The following is a 14,930-nucleotide window of genomic DNA, read 5'->3' as shown; positions in this document are numbered from 1 at the left end:
ACATGAAATTTGGATGTTTGGCATAACAAAGCACAAAATCACACCATACATGATTTGCTGGTTGATAATTAGCATGGAATTCATTTGATGAGCTCTAATAATTGTTTTGACAGAAATTGTAGTGTACAACTGTTCACACATTGTAGGAAAAAGGTCTGGGTGATGATAATTTAGTTGATCATTCTATATATTGATTAGTTTTATGGAATATTGAAATTGTTCATGGTACATGTTTATTTGAAGTTTGAACAGAGAAGTTAATATATTTTTTCACTTGTTTTCTGCAGCTGTTGAAATGACAATCACTAGTTGGGTTAACTTATTTTTGAAGAGAAGAAATTAAGGAAACCATAATTTAATCCTTCCTCTTTTTTAATTTTATGGATTTATTTGAACCATTATGCATGTGCATCTTTCTTTCAAAAAGGTCTTGGTATATACGTAGACTTTTTTGCATCATCACTATAGTTTCATCAGAGTTCTGAATCAGTTTTATGCTAGACCTTACATAGACTTCTTTGCATCATCACTATAGTTTCATCAGAATTCTGAATCAGTTTTATGTGAGACCTTTTTTCTAATGACTGACTTTGGCTTTTAGATTTTGGCTAATTTAAACATTTATTAGTGTATGCAAAATTTTCAATTTATGCATATTCATTTTCCAGTTAAAATCACTCAATTTTTATTAGTCTTTAGGTGAATGTTCTGCCGATGCTTTGTTATTCATTTAAAAAATGTTTTCTTAGTTATAGTTAAATAATTTCACTTGTAGGTTCCACCAGGTGAATATCGATTATCTGCCCTCGCTGTAGATTCTGAGAATTCAGGCCTCATGTTTTCACCATCATATGTTGATGTAAAGGTCAACAGTCCTTTACTTAATGTAGAATTTTTTCAGGTATGAAATCTTCTTTTATCTTGATGCACAGATTATTTTCTTAAACTTACGTTCATTATATGTGAAGCTTCACCTTGATTTATTAAAGAAATTATGTGTAAGTGTTCATTTTATTTCAAAAGATTAACTTGTGAATAAGTGGGTTTCTGAAAGCGTCATTGTCCTCTGATATTCAGACACAGGTCAATGTTCATGGAAATGTATTTTGCAAGGAGAAATGCAGCCCTAATCTATCTGTATCACTTGTTAGGGTAATTGGTGAAAGTGTGCAGGAAAGAAAAACCATTGCTTTGACACATGAGAGTTGTGAATTCACTTTTATGAAAGTTTTTCCTGGAAAGTACCGACTTGAGGTGTGTAATTCTTGAGCTATACTTATATTTGCTGTGACATAAAATAATTAACTTTAACTGATCTGTATGACACCTAATTTATCTTTATTAACGAACACAAACAGGTTGTGTATAATTAATCAGCAATCATCATAGTGTATCTTTTCAGGCTTCTAGTCGCTGTTATGCACAATTGATGCTTTGACATTTGTACAGGTGAAGCATATCTCTTCCTTGGCAATGCCTGAGGAGGATACATGGTGTTGGAATGAGAATTTTATTGATCTAGATGTGGGTACCCAAGACATGACAGGAATTGTCTTTGTCCAAAGAGGTTATTGGATTAACTTAATATCCTCACATGATACTGATGCCTACATACTCCTACCTGATTCATCTCGTCTTGATATTACAATTAAGGTAACTTGTATGAGTTGCCATAACAGAAATACTCAAATAACAAGGGTTTAGTATAATCAGGCTTCTAAGATTTGCAATGTTGAATGCAGAAAGGGCCACAAAAGATTTGCATTGAGACTCCTGGCGAGCATGAGCTGCATTTTGTCAATTCATGCATTTCATTTGGGAGCTCATCGTTGAAATTTAACTCTTTGGATCCAACGGTGAGGTGGCTCCATATTTTTGTTGATTTAATTGATTGTGGGGAATTCATATTTGGATGCTCTACATTTCATATTATGAACATTTATTCTTTTTGTTAAATGATTAACCTTCTCTCTTTAATAGCCCATATATCTTACTGGAAAGAAGTACCTTCTTAAAGGAGAAATTCACATTGATTCAGACTTGGTCCGAGATGCGGTTGACTTATCTGAGCACATTGTTCTGGATGTATTTGATAGAGATGGAACTTCTGATACTGTCTCTACTAGATTTTTGTCTGATAAGAGCGGCCAAAGGAACATTGCTGTGTATGAATACTCAATCTGGTCTGACCTTGGAGAGGATCTTATCTTTTCTCCTCGAGATACCAGGTAATTATATGATTCTGATTTGGTTATTATGGAGGGCTATGAAGTCCAGCTTGAACTTGTAGACTATTTTGATCAGTTGGAGTATTCATGATAACACATTAGGCTGGCACTGGCAGTCCTTGGAAAAGATGGAAAAAGATTATCATGCTACGACAGAATTGTATCAAGGATGATGGCTTTTTATCATCATATACTTATGGAGTCAATCTATACTCTGTAGAGCAATTATCTGATATGGGACCAAGTGGATCTATTTTGTTTATGTGAATTTGCTTTTCACAACAATAGTTTCGCACATAGCAATTTACCTTTATCTTTCCAATTACTATCACTACTCTCAGATAACTAGCAACTCACCTTGTTTCTCTAATCAGATCAGTAGTTAGACCATCAACCTTCTTTTTCTTGAGACAATAGAATATGAACAACATGGCTGACCAATGATGCATGTTATTGCATCCTTTTGTCATTTAGCTAAATGTGCATGTTCTAATATATGGTTCATCCATGTTCTTGATCTCATATGAATATCCACTGATGATGTTAGATAGTGAATACCAGCTTTATACATAAAATAATTGCCTCATAATTTGCAGTACTAATTCTCTCAACCATAGACTAATATTCATATATGTATATGCATGTTATATGTTCTATATATTACTTGGAATTCCAATCCAATGAATCAGGACCTAAATTTTGTATATCTAAGAATTTCTTTTTTTTTTAGAATGATGATACAAGGACTAACATTTTTAACAAATTCAAATATCTGTTAAGTTTTTGCTAGCAAAATGTTCTGCATCTATTTGATCATCAAATAACAGACAATTTTATGTTATAAAATTTTATGCTATTTAATTTTTCTGATATTCAGCCTTTCCTATTATGCCTACACTTATGATGATCAGAACTAAGTTCTTTCTATGATTACCTGACCATTTTTTTACTTATACCTTAATCTTTAAATACATTTGCATTTTGCAGTACTGGACAGGAGAAGAAGATACTTTTTTATCCAAGGCAGAGGCAGGTAAGTAATACATATTTTCCTAATTCACATCAGATTTAAATTCATGAACTTATGCTTTGATATATGTTTACCGATCTAAACGGGCAGGTATCAGTTTCTGTTGATGGATGTCAAGCTTCTATTCCTCCGATTAGTGGTCGAGTTGGGTTGTATATCGAAGGATCAGTATCTCCTGCTCTAGATGGTGTTAATATAAGAATCACTGCCATGGGGAGCAGCAGTTATGTCTCTTTGCAGAAAGGGGATTTAGCTTTTGAAACTGAGACTGGAATATATGGTTCTTTTACTGCTGGGCCCTTGTATGATGATATAAGTTACAAAGTTGAAGCTTCAAAGGTTAGCATTAGGTTTTTTTATCTTGCAATTGGTCCTTAGTTCTGTTTTTTTATTTCTGGTGGGTACCAGTAATAGAGTGCCTGATTCTTTAAAGCATCTTGGAAGGTACTAAATCCAAAAGAGAACTCTGAGTATGCTGCGTCTCAAAATCTTGTCACTTTTTATTCCATGAAATATTTTATGTAAATGTGTTTAGCATATTTTTCACATATATTTGTTGAAATATTCTAGTGAGATTTAAGTTTCTAAACTTGTTCCAGATTCATGTTACTTGGATATTCATTGTTAATGAACTGCTTTTGTAGTTTCCACGTAGAAGAATCTCTGTGATTCTCTTTACTATTATCTTCTCATATTCTTTTTATGCTTCTACAGCCAGGTTATCATCTTAAACAAGTTGGACCTAGTTCTTTTACATGTGAACAGCTTAGTCAGATTGTAGTGCACATACATGACAAAAAGGAGAACGGAGAACTATTCCCTTCTGTTTTATTATCATTGAGTGGTGAAGATGGTTACAGGAACAACTCGATCAGCAGTGCTGGTGGAACATTCACCTTTGTCGATTTATTTCCTGGAAGTTTCTATCTCCGCCCATTGCTAAAGGTGTTTTAACTTTGCAAACATAATGTTTGTTTATTTTCTTAACGGTGTCTTCTGATTGGTTTTCCAGATATATATTGGTTTTTATATGAATAGATAATTAGCTTGGAATTAAAATACATCAGTTTGCTTAATGGTCAGAAGCTCCATGCATATTTTATTTATGTTTTTTATTTTATTAATAGGTGTTTCCTGATTGGTTTTCCAAATAATTTTTTGTTTTCATATGAAGAGATAAGTAGTTTGGAATTACAATACATCAGTTACTCAAGGGTCATAACTCAGAAGTTCCATGTATTGATTATTTAATTTTTTCTTATTTGAGATTTCTGATAATTATCTCAGATAGTTCAGAGTTATGAAGGACATTCACATTAGAGAAAACAATGAATATTGTATATCCATTTTGCTCTATTGACAGAATATTGTAATTTCCTTGTCGGCCATTTGCACTTGAGCTATTTTTTCATTGTATCACAACGTTGTGATCATAATAATAAGTTACCACCTAATCATTCATTTTATAACAAAACTATTTTCATTTTGATGAGTGTCATGTTGTACACTAAAATGGAGTTGAGAACAATGAGTCCACTGGCAGAACTTAGTTGCATAGCTCCATTAATTTAATAATCCTAAATTTGCATTTCAGCAAAATCCCAAGGCATGAGACCGTTCATTGAACCATATAATGTACTTTAGACTTTAGAGTTTAGCTCATCTTTTGTCCAATTATTTTTTTTCTTACAAAAAGGAAAGACCTCTTTTCAGTGTTCCAACAAATTGTCAATCAACTTAGTCAAGTTTTACATAAGTAAAAGATCATGGGAGAAGTTAAATTTGTCCTTACAGATAACAGTTTGAGAAGGGAATATGTCATACTTTCCCTTCCCTTCACGTATGATTTCATATAAACTAGATAGTTGAATCCTGCTCAAAGTTGTGAAGACAATAGTGCCCTTCTGAAGTTTAAAAACTTGATGAATGCTCTTCCAGCTAACTTCTGGCTTAAGACAGTTAAATCTGTTTGTTATGGATAAGAATTCTAATTCTGTTCCTTATTAAAAACTTCCTTACTACATTGGATTCAATATCTTGCTGAGGTTAAATCCATCTCGATATCATGGCTCATTTCATCCTTTTAGCAAGGAAGATCATAATTAGGGGAAATTAAAAAAAAACCAACATGAGGTTATGATAGTGATTCTACCTCATCTTTTGGCTCTAGATAAAAAGAGACTATGCATAGATACTATATTCAAATGAATCTGTTCATAAGGTCTTTATGAACATCCATGATATTTGGAACTTTAGAGGTATTTATGCATGGTTTGCTCCTAAAAAGGAAAACCAAGCATATGGATGAATTACTCGTAACTTAGGTAGAGTTGAAAACTAATGTAGCTTGACTAGCTATCTTTGGGTCTACTGTTGTTGATATATTGGTGGCCATCATTACTATACTCCTATTGGAAGAATCTCCATGACATATATGTTTGATTTTATGGTAAGATTTTCCTTCTCTATCCATCATCTCAAAGTGATTTTTCACTTTCAAGCAAGGAGCATTTTTTTCTTGACTAGATTTTCTTTATTTGCCTCTTAATTTAGAATTTGTACCTTTAAATTAATTAGAAGATAGGATAAGTTGCCGAATTCTAGGTTGGTTTTTCTCTTGTAATGATTTCTAAGGTTTGGTTCCTTATCATTTGGGCCATTGATCTGCTTGGTTTTTTGGTGATTTATTTGCTTTTGCACCTGATTATGGGGAACACTTTATCTCAATTTTACCTATGCATTCTCATTTGCAGCAATTTTACATAGGGATTTGAATACTGGTCTGTACCGGCATGCCGAGCTTTGCTCGGTATGGTACATACCGTCGGTATGCTAGGGCGTACGACGACACACCCTAAAATCTTAAAAATATCTTCACCTACCACGCTAGGGTGTACCGACCAATATGCCTCAGTAATGATTGAAATCCGGGGCGGTATCGGTCGGTACGCCTCAGTACCGGTCAAAACACTAGTATCGCTCGGTACAGGATGGTCCACATACCGATATCCTCTCGGACCGATACGTACCTCCCGTACCGGATGGTACACATTGAAATTGAGAACCCTGATTTTACCTATGCATTCTCATAAAACATTTGGTGAGTTGTTTAAATCAAAGTTCCATTGTTCTTCGTTGTCTAAGACTCTAAAGTCCAAAAAAGAAATTTCTCACGCGAGGAGCACCACATGCTTGTTAAGCAACTGTTACTGAGTAATATGTACAAATGCATTTTGATAATTGATCTCCAATTTGTATCATTCAAATTATAGTGTCCTCTAATATATATTTGTTTTGTTAATTACGTTCCACAAACTTTAGTGTTCAGATGTCAAGGTTTTGTATGCCACTAAATTAAATGTGGCAAGTTCTTGAGCGGCCAGTTGGACTTGCTATGTTGTATATCTTTTGAATTAGTTTGCTATTTTATCTTGTTGTTTTTTCCGTAAAGAAACAGCAATAGAATTTCCTTCTGATTTATTGCTTTGGCAGGAATATTCCTTCTCTCCTGCAGCTGTGGCAATTGAACTAGAATCTGGAGAGTCTAAAGTGGTTAAATTTCTTGCAACACGTGTTGCTTACAGGTTCGTCGATTTCATTTTTGCATCTGGTATCTCATCCTTTTCACAAACCTTATATTTCTCTTGTAATTTGGTTTCATTGATGATGTAATCTGTGCCAGTGTATTATAAAAGAAATCATTGATTTCTGGGCAAGTTTATTTCACATTTTTACCATGCACTTGTTCATAATATAGTTTTGGTACTTGTTAAAAGTGTTATTGGCATGAAAAAAATAGTTTGCCTAGTTTTGCTACATTTTCTGAGACCTCTGACTCTAGGGATGAAGGGGCTCCCCTCTTGATACCTGTAAAACAAGTCCCATTTTCCCTAGTTCATCAATATATTTTGTATTGACTATTGAGAATTATATAAGTTTGTGAGGAGGAAATCCTGGTGATGTGGGTTGAGAACATTTGATGCATGATCATGGAATACTTGGTTCATATATTTAAGATCTATAGGAATATTTGAAAGCAAGCATTAGGATGGTAACTTTGCTTTGTGCTTTGGATGATGGGTTTTCTCCAGTCATGGAAACATCCTCTTTGGTTGCAGGGTTACACTTGTTATGTCGACCCTCTTTGGAGCCTTTAATGGTGTTTATGCAGTAAACCTGCCTGTTAATAATTACAATCTTATTAAGTACATTTTGATCATTCTACAGTACATGCTATTCTGATCACTTAAGTATCTATAATTGACACCGAGGAGGCTAGCATAAGGTATCCAAGATATTATTATATTCATAAGTGCATAGCTGTATTCCTTGATAGCCAGTAGTATTTCTGTTGTAATCGTTGCACATTCAGCAAAAATCCAGTACTGGAATACAATACCTTCCCTTACATGCCTATGGTTAGTCGAGGATTTCCTACTAGTGCTGGAGATTCTGCATCTTTGACCATAAGTGTGGCATCTTGTTGAGCTCGTTTTTTTTTTATGTGTTAGTTTCATGGAAAGAAACTTGAGATGCCTCATGCGAGAAAGTTTTGTTCCAACTTTTGACATCACTATTTTCTTTCTCCCTCCCTTGCCCTGCTTATGAAGGGGGTATTATTCACCATCAAAATTTGATGATTGAGCCAAGTATCAAGGCAATATATTCTGAAGATATTCAATAACCAGAACATGATTATTTCTTGTGGAAAATGCATTCAAAGTTTTAGAAACTGCATTGAAAATAAAAATTAGGGTTCAATTTTTTTTTTCTTTTTTCTTTCTGGAGGAAAAGCTTGAGGTTGAGTTGAGGTTTGGGTTGAATTAGGTTTTGGTTCAAGTGGGCAAAGTTCCTTAAAAGCTAGTGGATTGGCTGTAAAAGAATATGATCATTTGCTTATACATTTCAAAATATAAGTGATTAAATAAAACTCAAACATTGAATACAGTCATCATTCTGAGATCAGGTTAGGAATCCTGATACATGCTTGCAGAATCCAAATAAAATTTCATAACAACAAACAGACTTGCATTGGTTAGGCATGTTTTGCATTACAGGTCATCTTTAAGATGGCATTTTGACTTTAGATCATGATGTAATAAATGCTAGCTAGAGGAAATTAAGATAACATAGATTTAAGGTGTTATATTGTTAATTATAGAACCAGTCATTTGTTTAAAAACACAAATGAAAGATGAGAATGGACAGTATGTGATCAGAGCTAGCTTTTGAAAATATCAGCTAGATTCCTTAATATCAAAGGGCTATTAAAGAGCAGTACTGTATGCAGGTGGTCAAGAGACTGCATAGTAAATATGCAACATACAGAAGCATATTTGCTCGCATATGTCATTTAATTAAAATACGCATAATTATGTTAATTAAGTATAAAAAACTGCATAATCAAGTCTAAATTATTAATAGGCAAATATCAGGTATGACCAAACAGAAATTTTATAGGATATCATTTACAACTTATGTAAGTAATATGTTATAAGAAATGCACAAAAGGCTTAAGTTATAAGTGTTATATTTATGGACCATAAATAATAGTACCAAAATAGTAGTAATAATTGTAAAAAATACTAATAAATAGGAAATATAAACCACATAAGTAATCATAGTTTCATACTTTTGCATATTGCTTTGTGCAATAGATTAAACATATTTGATAACACAACATATTGAGGCTGCATGACTTTGTACAGGGTGGCCATATGACCAAATATGCATATGTGGGTGCATATTACAACCACTCAGGCTGCATTTTGTTGATAAGAGAAGGATATGTATGTGCAATGAGGTAGAAATCTTGAAGTGAAAAAAAAACTCCCTAGTATATGAAGTAATCAGTTTTGGTTGTGTTGCTCTATTGAGGTAACATTGACAATCTGGTAATCCATATAGGCACCTGTTCAATATGCAAACATAATGTGCTGTATCAAAGATGTACAATCCATCATGTATATGGAGATAGAAATATGCATCCTTCATATCGTACTCATGCTACACAAACAATTAATGAATGTCCAACTAATATGTTGATTGTGGAGATTGCAAACGTTCATGTCATTCTCATTGGCCGTAAACCCTATTAAATATTAATTGACTAAATAAGGCATTATGTCATAGATCATTCATAAAAAATAGTGATCATATTTGGCTATTTGCAACTGTAATGTTTATCAAACTGTAAGCTTTAGAACTTATAACATGAGAAAAAAACTCATGCATGGTTCAATATATTTCAATTAGGATATGTTGTAATTTTAATACATTATATGGAGGGGATATTATCCAAATCTTGATTTCGAAATGTGTGAATATGCTATATAACATTATTAAATGCTATCTGAATCTTGACTTTCAAATGTGTGAATATGCTATATAACATTATTAAATATGTGTTATTCTATGCTAAAATGCTTCCCTTTGTAGTGCTATGGGCAGTGTATCATTACTCTCAGGTCAGCCAAAGGAAGGTGTTTATGTTGAAGCACGATCAGAAAGCAAAGGCTATTACGAGGAAGCAGCAACTGATAATATGGGGAATTTCCGGTTAAGGGGTCTTCTGCCTGACACCACATATATGGTCAAAATAGTAGCAAAGGACTACCTTGGAGTCAAAACACTTGAACGGGCTTCACCTGAATCTATTGCTGTTATGGTAAGTGCTTTTTCGGATATTTTCGTGCTGTTTGAATGTTCACCAATATTATGTTGGATACGTCACAAACTTTTAGACATGGATGCCAACGTATGGTGCATGGGTGGAGAGCAAATTGGTCACTAATAATTTAATTAAAAAAAAGGAATAGTATGGACCACTAAATATTTTGATAATCAAATGGGAAAAAGTTACTGCAACCATGTTTTATTGCAAAGAAAAAGGAATAAAAATTTTCAGTTTGAATGCACAGCTGAAATGTATAATGTCACTGCATCAGCGTTGTGTTTCACTCATTTTGTAGTTTATTGTCATCAAGATATGGAATTATCTTTATAGTATACAAGGATTCACGTCTTGATTTGTGTACCTTCTGGCCGGTGGACTAGTGTGGGAAAAGGAAAATAAAGAGACTGAAAGGTGGTTGAAACTTGAAAGAAGACTATTTTGCAAACAATTGTGGGAATATGATTGAAAGAAGACTGAATGGTGGGTTCAATAATCAGAACTTCATAATAAAGTAATATAGGAATTGCAATGGGGTGGGTGTAACCGTTGGTTTGCAATGTCATCCTTGCCCTGAGTACATGATGTATGTTCAGTGCACCAAAACCCAACTTGTTCATGTCTGGGGATGCAAGAAGACTCTGTGGTGTTGGCATAACACCAAACTAGGTTAATGTTGATGAGGAGGACCATTACTGGCGATGGGAGGTTGATAACATTGCTGCTGCTGTTGTTTTCAAATTGGATGGAGGGGGCAGAGGAGGCATTGAGGGCGAGTTTTGCATGTCAGAGGTATAAGAGTGGGAGTGGGAGGGAGGTGTGGCGTAAAGAGAGGTTGGCAGGAGACTGGGGGATTGAGATTCATAGGTTTGAGGACCATTGCCATTCTAATTGGAGAGCAATATAAAACTGATGCCTAAAACAATCATATTGAGCTGATTTTGCATTTTATAATCCTGTAAATTCTTTGTAATATCAGTAAATCAAATACAGATATCTAAAAGGTTCTATGCATTCAACAAGATATGTTAGTATCTCTAGGAATCATTCTCCATAAAAGATGTATACTGTTATACTTGTGAGACGACTTGACAACTATACCTATGAAAATAGCATGCCTCAACCATCATGTATATTTATTATTGATATGTTCTGATGTAAGTTTCAATTTTCCTGTTAAAACATTCTTGCTTGATTACTTTCCAAGGGAAAAATGAGTACTGTCAGGTAGTTATGGTGTTTCATTACATATTTATCTGAGTGGGCAGCTAAACAATAAATGCAGAAGTGAATGAGCTATGTTTCTCTGTGGCTGCTGCTACTTAAAGCCAGTCTAAGTCATTGTTATTCCTTGTTTAGTTAACAATTAATTATAAATGCTTGAAATATGGAATAACTGCTGTAAAATATCCATTTCCTGTGTCTTATCAGATGTTCTTATTGGCAGGTTGGAAGTGAGGACGTAAGAGGTTTGGATTTTGTGGTGTTTGAACAACCAGATATAGCAATTTTAAGTGGCCATGTGGAAGGAAATGACATTGACGATCTACAGCCACATCTTTCTGTTGAGATCAGATTAGCGAGTGACCCATCTAAGGTTGAGTCAGTCTTTCCTTTGCCGCTCTCGTTCTACTTCGAAGTGCGTGATTTGCCCAGGGGCAAGCACCTAGTGCAGCTCCGGTCTCGATTCCCATCAAGTTCTCACAGATTTCAATCCGAAATACTGGAAGTTGACTTGGAAAAACAACCTCAAATTCATGCTGGCCCTCTCAGATATAATGTCAAAGAAGAAAATCACAAACAGGTGAGGCACATAGTGATAAATGGCTTTGCTTTTGATTTACATGCTGATCTTGATTCCTCGAAATTGCTGGCCTGTTAATGTTTGATTTTATTTTTTTGATTCGTTTAGCTAAGTGACATATTAACTAAATTGAATTACCAAGTTATAAAGGATGAGAGTCAGAACCTGGCAATAAGCAGAACAAATATGGTTCTGTAGAACTGCAAATAAAACAAGCATTACATATATAGCAAAAATCCTATTCACTGTCAAACTTATCCATTAGCAGACAAGCAAACCAGAGAGCCTCAGTCAAGCAGCAACAGGAACAGCTTGGTTCTGTTTGAGAACCAACAAAAAATGGTACACTAGTCATGCCTTGGCACATGGAGAGTAACTGGAGGCCATGCTTAATAGCTGCTACACTGATTAAGGCAACTTTAAACATTGACTTGAAACAGCTCAAAGATTTGAACAACAGCTTGATATACAAGTAGTCATTACATGTCCAAGAAAATGCACTAGTTTATGTAGAAAACCTGCAACTTTGGGGAAAAATCTTGTCGCAAAAGCTTTGACAATGCAATTGTTTTGGCAATGGCAACACATGTAAGTGTTGTTTAGGGAATAACTAAAGTGATTGTATTTTTAATACCATGCAGGAACCAACTCCAGCTCCGGTGTTTCCTCTGATTGTCGGAGTGTCTGTTATTGCTCTCTTTATCAGCATACCAAGGTGCTTGTATAATTTGCATACATCAACATTGTCTCCGGTGTTTAACCACCCAACTAGCTGTTTCAATTTATGAACACAATCTGATTTCTGCAGGTTGAAGGATTTATACCAGTTAGCAGTGGGGATGGTTTCTTTGGGATCAAGCACAGTATCCACTAAAAAGGAACCACGGAAGCAAGTTTTGAAAAGGAGGCTTCATTAGAAAGAACTGGATTATTTTTCCTTTTGTAGCAATCATTTTGGACCCTCTGCTTGATCGTTAGTCAGTCTACTAATCACTTTTTTCTTCTGATGTTAACAATTGTAAATTTTGATGCCTCTAAAACCATCTTTCTTAATATGTGCAGGCTGATTAGAGTTATAATTTTTAATCAAACGTGCAATAATTTCTGTAGCAGCAATTGCCTAGAACATGTTCCTAAATAGGTATTTCATTTTTCCCCTTGGCTACTGTTCTTTGGTGGTAATTGGTAGTGGTCATAATATTGGCAATTGATGTCTCTGTTTCCATGATCATAAACATGAGCAGTTGGATCAGCAGGATGGGCGAAAGATTGACCTTTTTTGGTGTTACCATATTGTGTTTTCTATATATATCCATCGAGTATGTGCTTGTATGATCTTTTACTTAAAATGAGGTTTGCCACTGGTATTTACAAATGACTGCCGCTACTGGTGTATACTGAACCCCCAATAGCTGGTGCTTCTGCCCACCTGTAATCAATAAACATCACTTCCCTTGTCAGTCACTGTCGATCCTATTTGGAGAGGGAGGGGTATGGTAGTGAAGTTTTCTTTTTTATTTCTTGGTTTTGGGTTGTACTTTAGAATGATTATTTTCTGGATACTCGGAAAAGAAAACAATCTAAATGTTTGGGTTTTCAAGGCTCAATGCCTAGTAGATGGTTCAAGTAGATGTTTGAAAAAAACAAAAAAAGATGTGGAAATTTGAAACACTAGTAATAAATGTTAGCATATTGTTAATTAATCCCATCTCAGTGGTCTGTCTTGAGCGTCCTTAAGACGCAACACTAGTTTTGCTCTAGTTTGAAATTTATGGGCTGAATTATGCAACTTATGGACTAATTTTAACTAGTTAGCAGTGCAATGTTTTCTTCACGTATGCCATGTATCTTCTTTTGTTTATCTTAATCTATTTTTTGGAAGAAAAATGTCCTATCCATTTCGACAATAGATATGTTTATTCTTTTCCTTTTTCCCTGGAAAAAGAGATCAGAGAAAAAGTATACCGATTAGTTATTATTTGTCTTCAAAGTCAGCATTTTGATCCATGCACTCTAGACCAACCAACCGAAGGACTTCAAAACCATACTTTGCCCAAGTTCATGTCCGGTCACATCGATTTAGTTCAATAGTTAAACACTCAAAGTCTTATATGGATATATAACAATAATAATGCATATATGAAAAATCATGGTATTCAGAGGGCTATATATACTTACACTAAATTTAATGACGATAAATTTGTTACTTTTAGACAATATGTACTTCAAACCAATTTTTCAGGCAACAAAACACAATTCTGAAATGACAATAAAAAGGGAATAAAAATATGCTTGGTCAAAAAGCAGATGATCCATTCCATCAAGTAGTTAGATTGCCTAAAGATTAAATCGCACTCCATCCATCACAAAAAATAAATACCAAAACTCTCCACCCAATTAGGTCACCTGTTGACGTTAACCGACGCAACCATCCGATCACCCAACATCGCATGATCAAACGTTACGTCGGGAGTCAAAAGACCAATTTGGTTGGTCGGAGCGTTGGCCTTTTCATTAATACTCGCAAAATACAGTGCTAGCAGTGGCAAATCACACACAGTTAGGTGGTCACGCCCGCCTGCCCTCAGCATGGAGTAGTTGAGTCCTTAATGTTACACTCATCCAATTGCCATTGGCTTATCGAGATTGCCATATATATATATATATATATATATATATATATATATATATATATATATATATATATATATATATATATATATATATATATATTCTCTCCACCTGGCACGTGACGCCCACACCCCATTCTTCTCAAGTACATGTAATCACTTCCGGCAGTCGCCAGCTTTAACTCTGTGTTGGTTCTCATTGCTCCACCTAAACTATGGGCTGGCATTTAAACTTGTAACCCGAACCGAACCCAACCGGAATCCATCACTCCCTTGATCGAACCCGAAGTGTTTCTTGGCTGAACCAAACCGGAACCTTTGCTTTTAAAATTAAAGTGGCATGCACATGTAATCCAAACAGTAATACTATAATTTGTAATTTCTTTTCATCATAGGATATTATGATTTATTAATTTACAACATGAAAAGTTTAGTAAATTGTAATTTCCCACCAAACCAAACAGTACGTTTCCGGTTCGATTTAGTCCGGTTCAGACTTAGCAGCGTGGTTGTTGGTTAGGCTGGCTGATGTAGCACGTGCTGCTCTCATGTCGGGGTAGGTGTG

At 34.7% G+C, this 14,930-nt stretch overlaps 1 protein-coding gene across 3 annotated transcripts in view; it reads left to right on the top strand.

The window, feature by feature from the left end:
* The window catches only part of LOC135652834 (uncharacterized), a 29,638-nt gene extending 16,794 nt beyond the window's left edge, over window positions 1–12,844 (top strand). Inside the window, exons 15-28 of one of the 3 annotated variants that reach the window (XR_010502213.1) lie at window positions 776–901; window positions 1,078–1,254; window positions 1,450–1,653; window positions 1,743–1,856; window positions 1,981–2,228; window positions 3,216–3,261; window positions 3,349–3,597; window positions 3,973–4,203; window positions 6,751–6,842; window positions 9,697–9,925; window positions 11,379–11,735; window positions 12,377–12,450; window positions 12,544–12,708; window positions 12,798–12,844. Coding sequence is in view for 1 of the 3 variants with exons in the window: in XM_065174116.1 (XP_065030188.1) it covers window positions 776–901; window positions 1,078–1,254; window positions 1,450–1,653; window positions 1,743–1,856; window positions 1,981–2,228; window positions 3,216–3,261; window positions 3,349–3,597; window positions 3,973–4,203; window positions 6,751–6,842; window positions 9,697–9,925; window positions 11,379–11,735; window positions 12,377–12,450; window positions 12,544–12,652 (2,256 nt within the window). In the remaining 2 variants the exon portion in view is untranslated. Of the gene's footprint in view, window positions 1–775; window positions 902–1,077; window positions 1,255–1,449; window positions 1,654–1,742; window positions 1,857–1,980; window positions 2,229–3,215; window positions 3,262–3,348; window positions 3,598–3,972; window positions 4,204–6,750; window positions 6,843–9,696; window positions 9,926–11,378; window positions 11,736–12,376; window positions 12,451–12,543 lie in introns of all 3 variants that reach the window. The other 2 variants (XR_010502212.1, XM_065174116.1) reach the window with 2 other exon arrangements.
* The last annotated feature ends 2,086 nt before the right edge of the window (window positions 12,845–14,930 follow it).

The sequence above is a fragment of the Musa acuminata genome, chromosome BXJ3-11, assembly GCF_036884655.1.
Source record: "Musa acuminata AAA Group cultivar baxijiao chromosome BXJ3-11, Cavendish_Baxijiao_AAA, whole genome shotgun sequence".
NCBI classification, from domain to species: Eukaryota; Viridiplantae; Streptophyta; class Magnoliopsida; order Zingiberales; family Musaceae; genus Musa; species Musa acuminata.
This window is presented reverse-complemented; position numbering and strand designations above follow the sequence as displayed.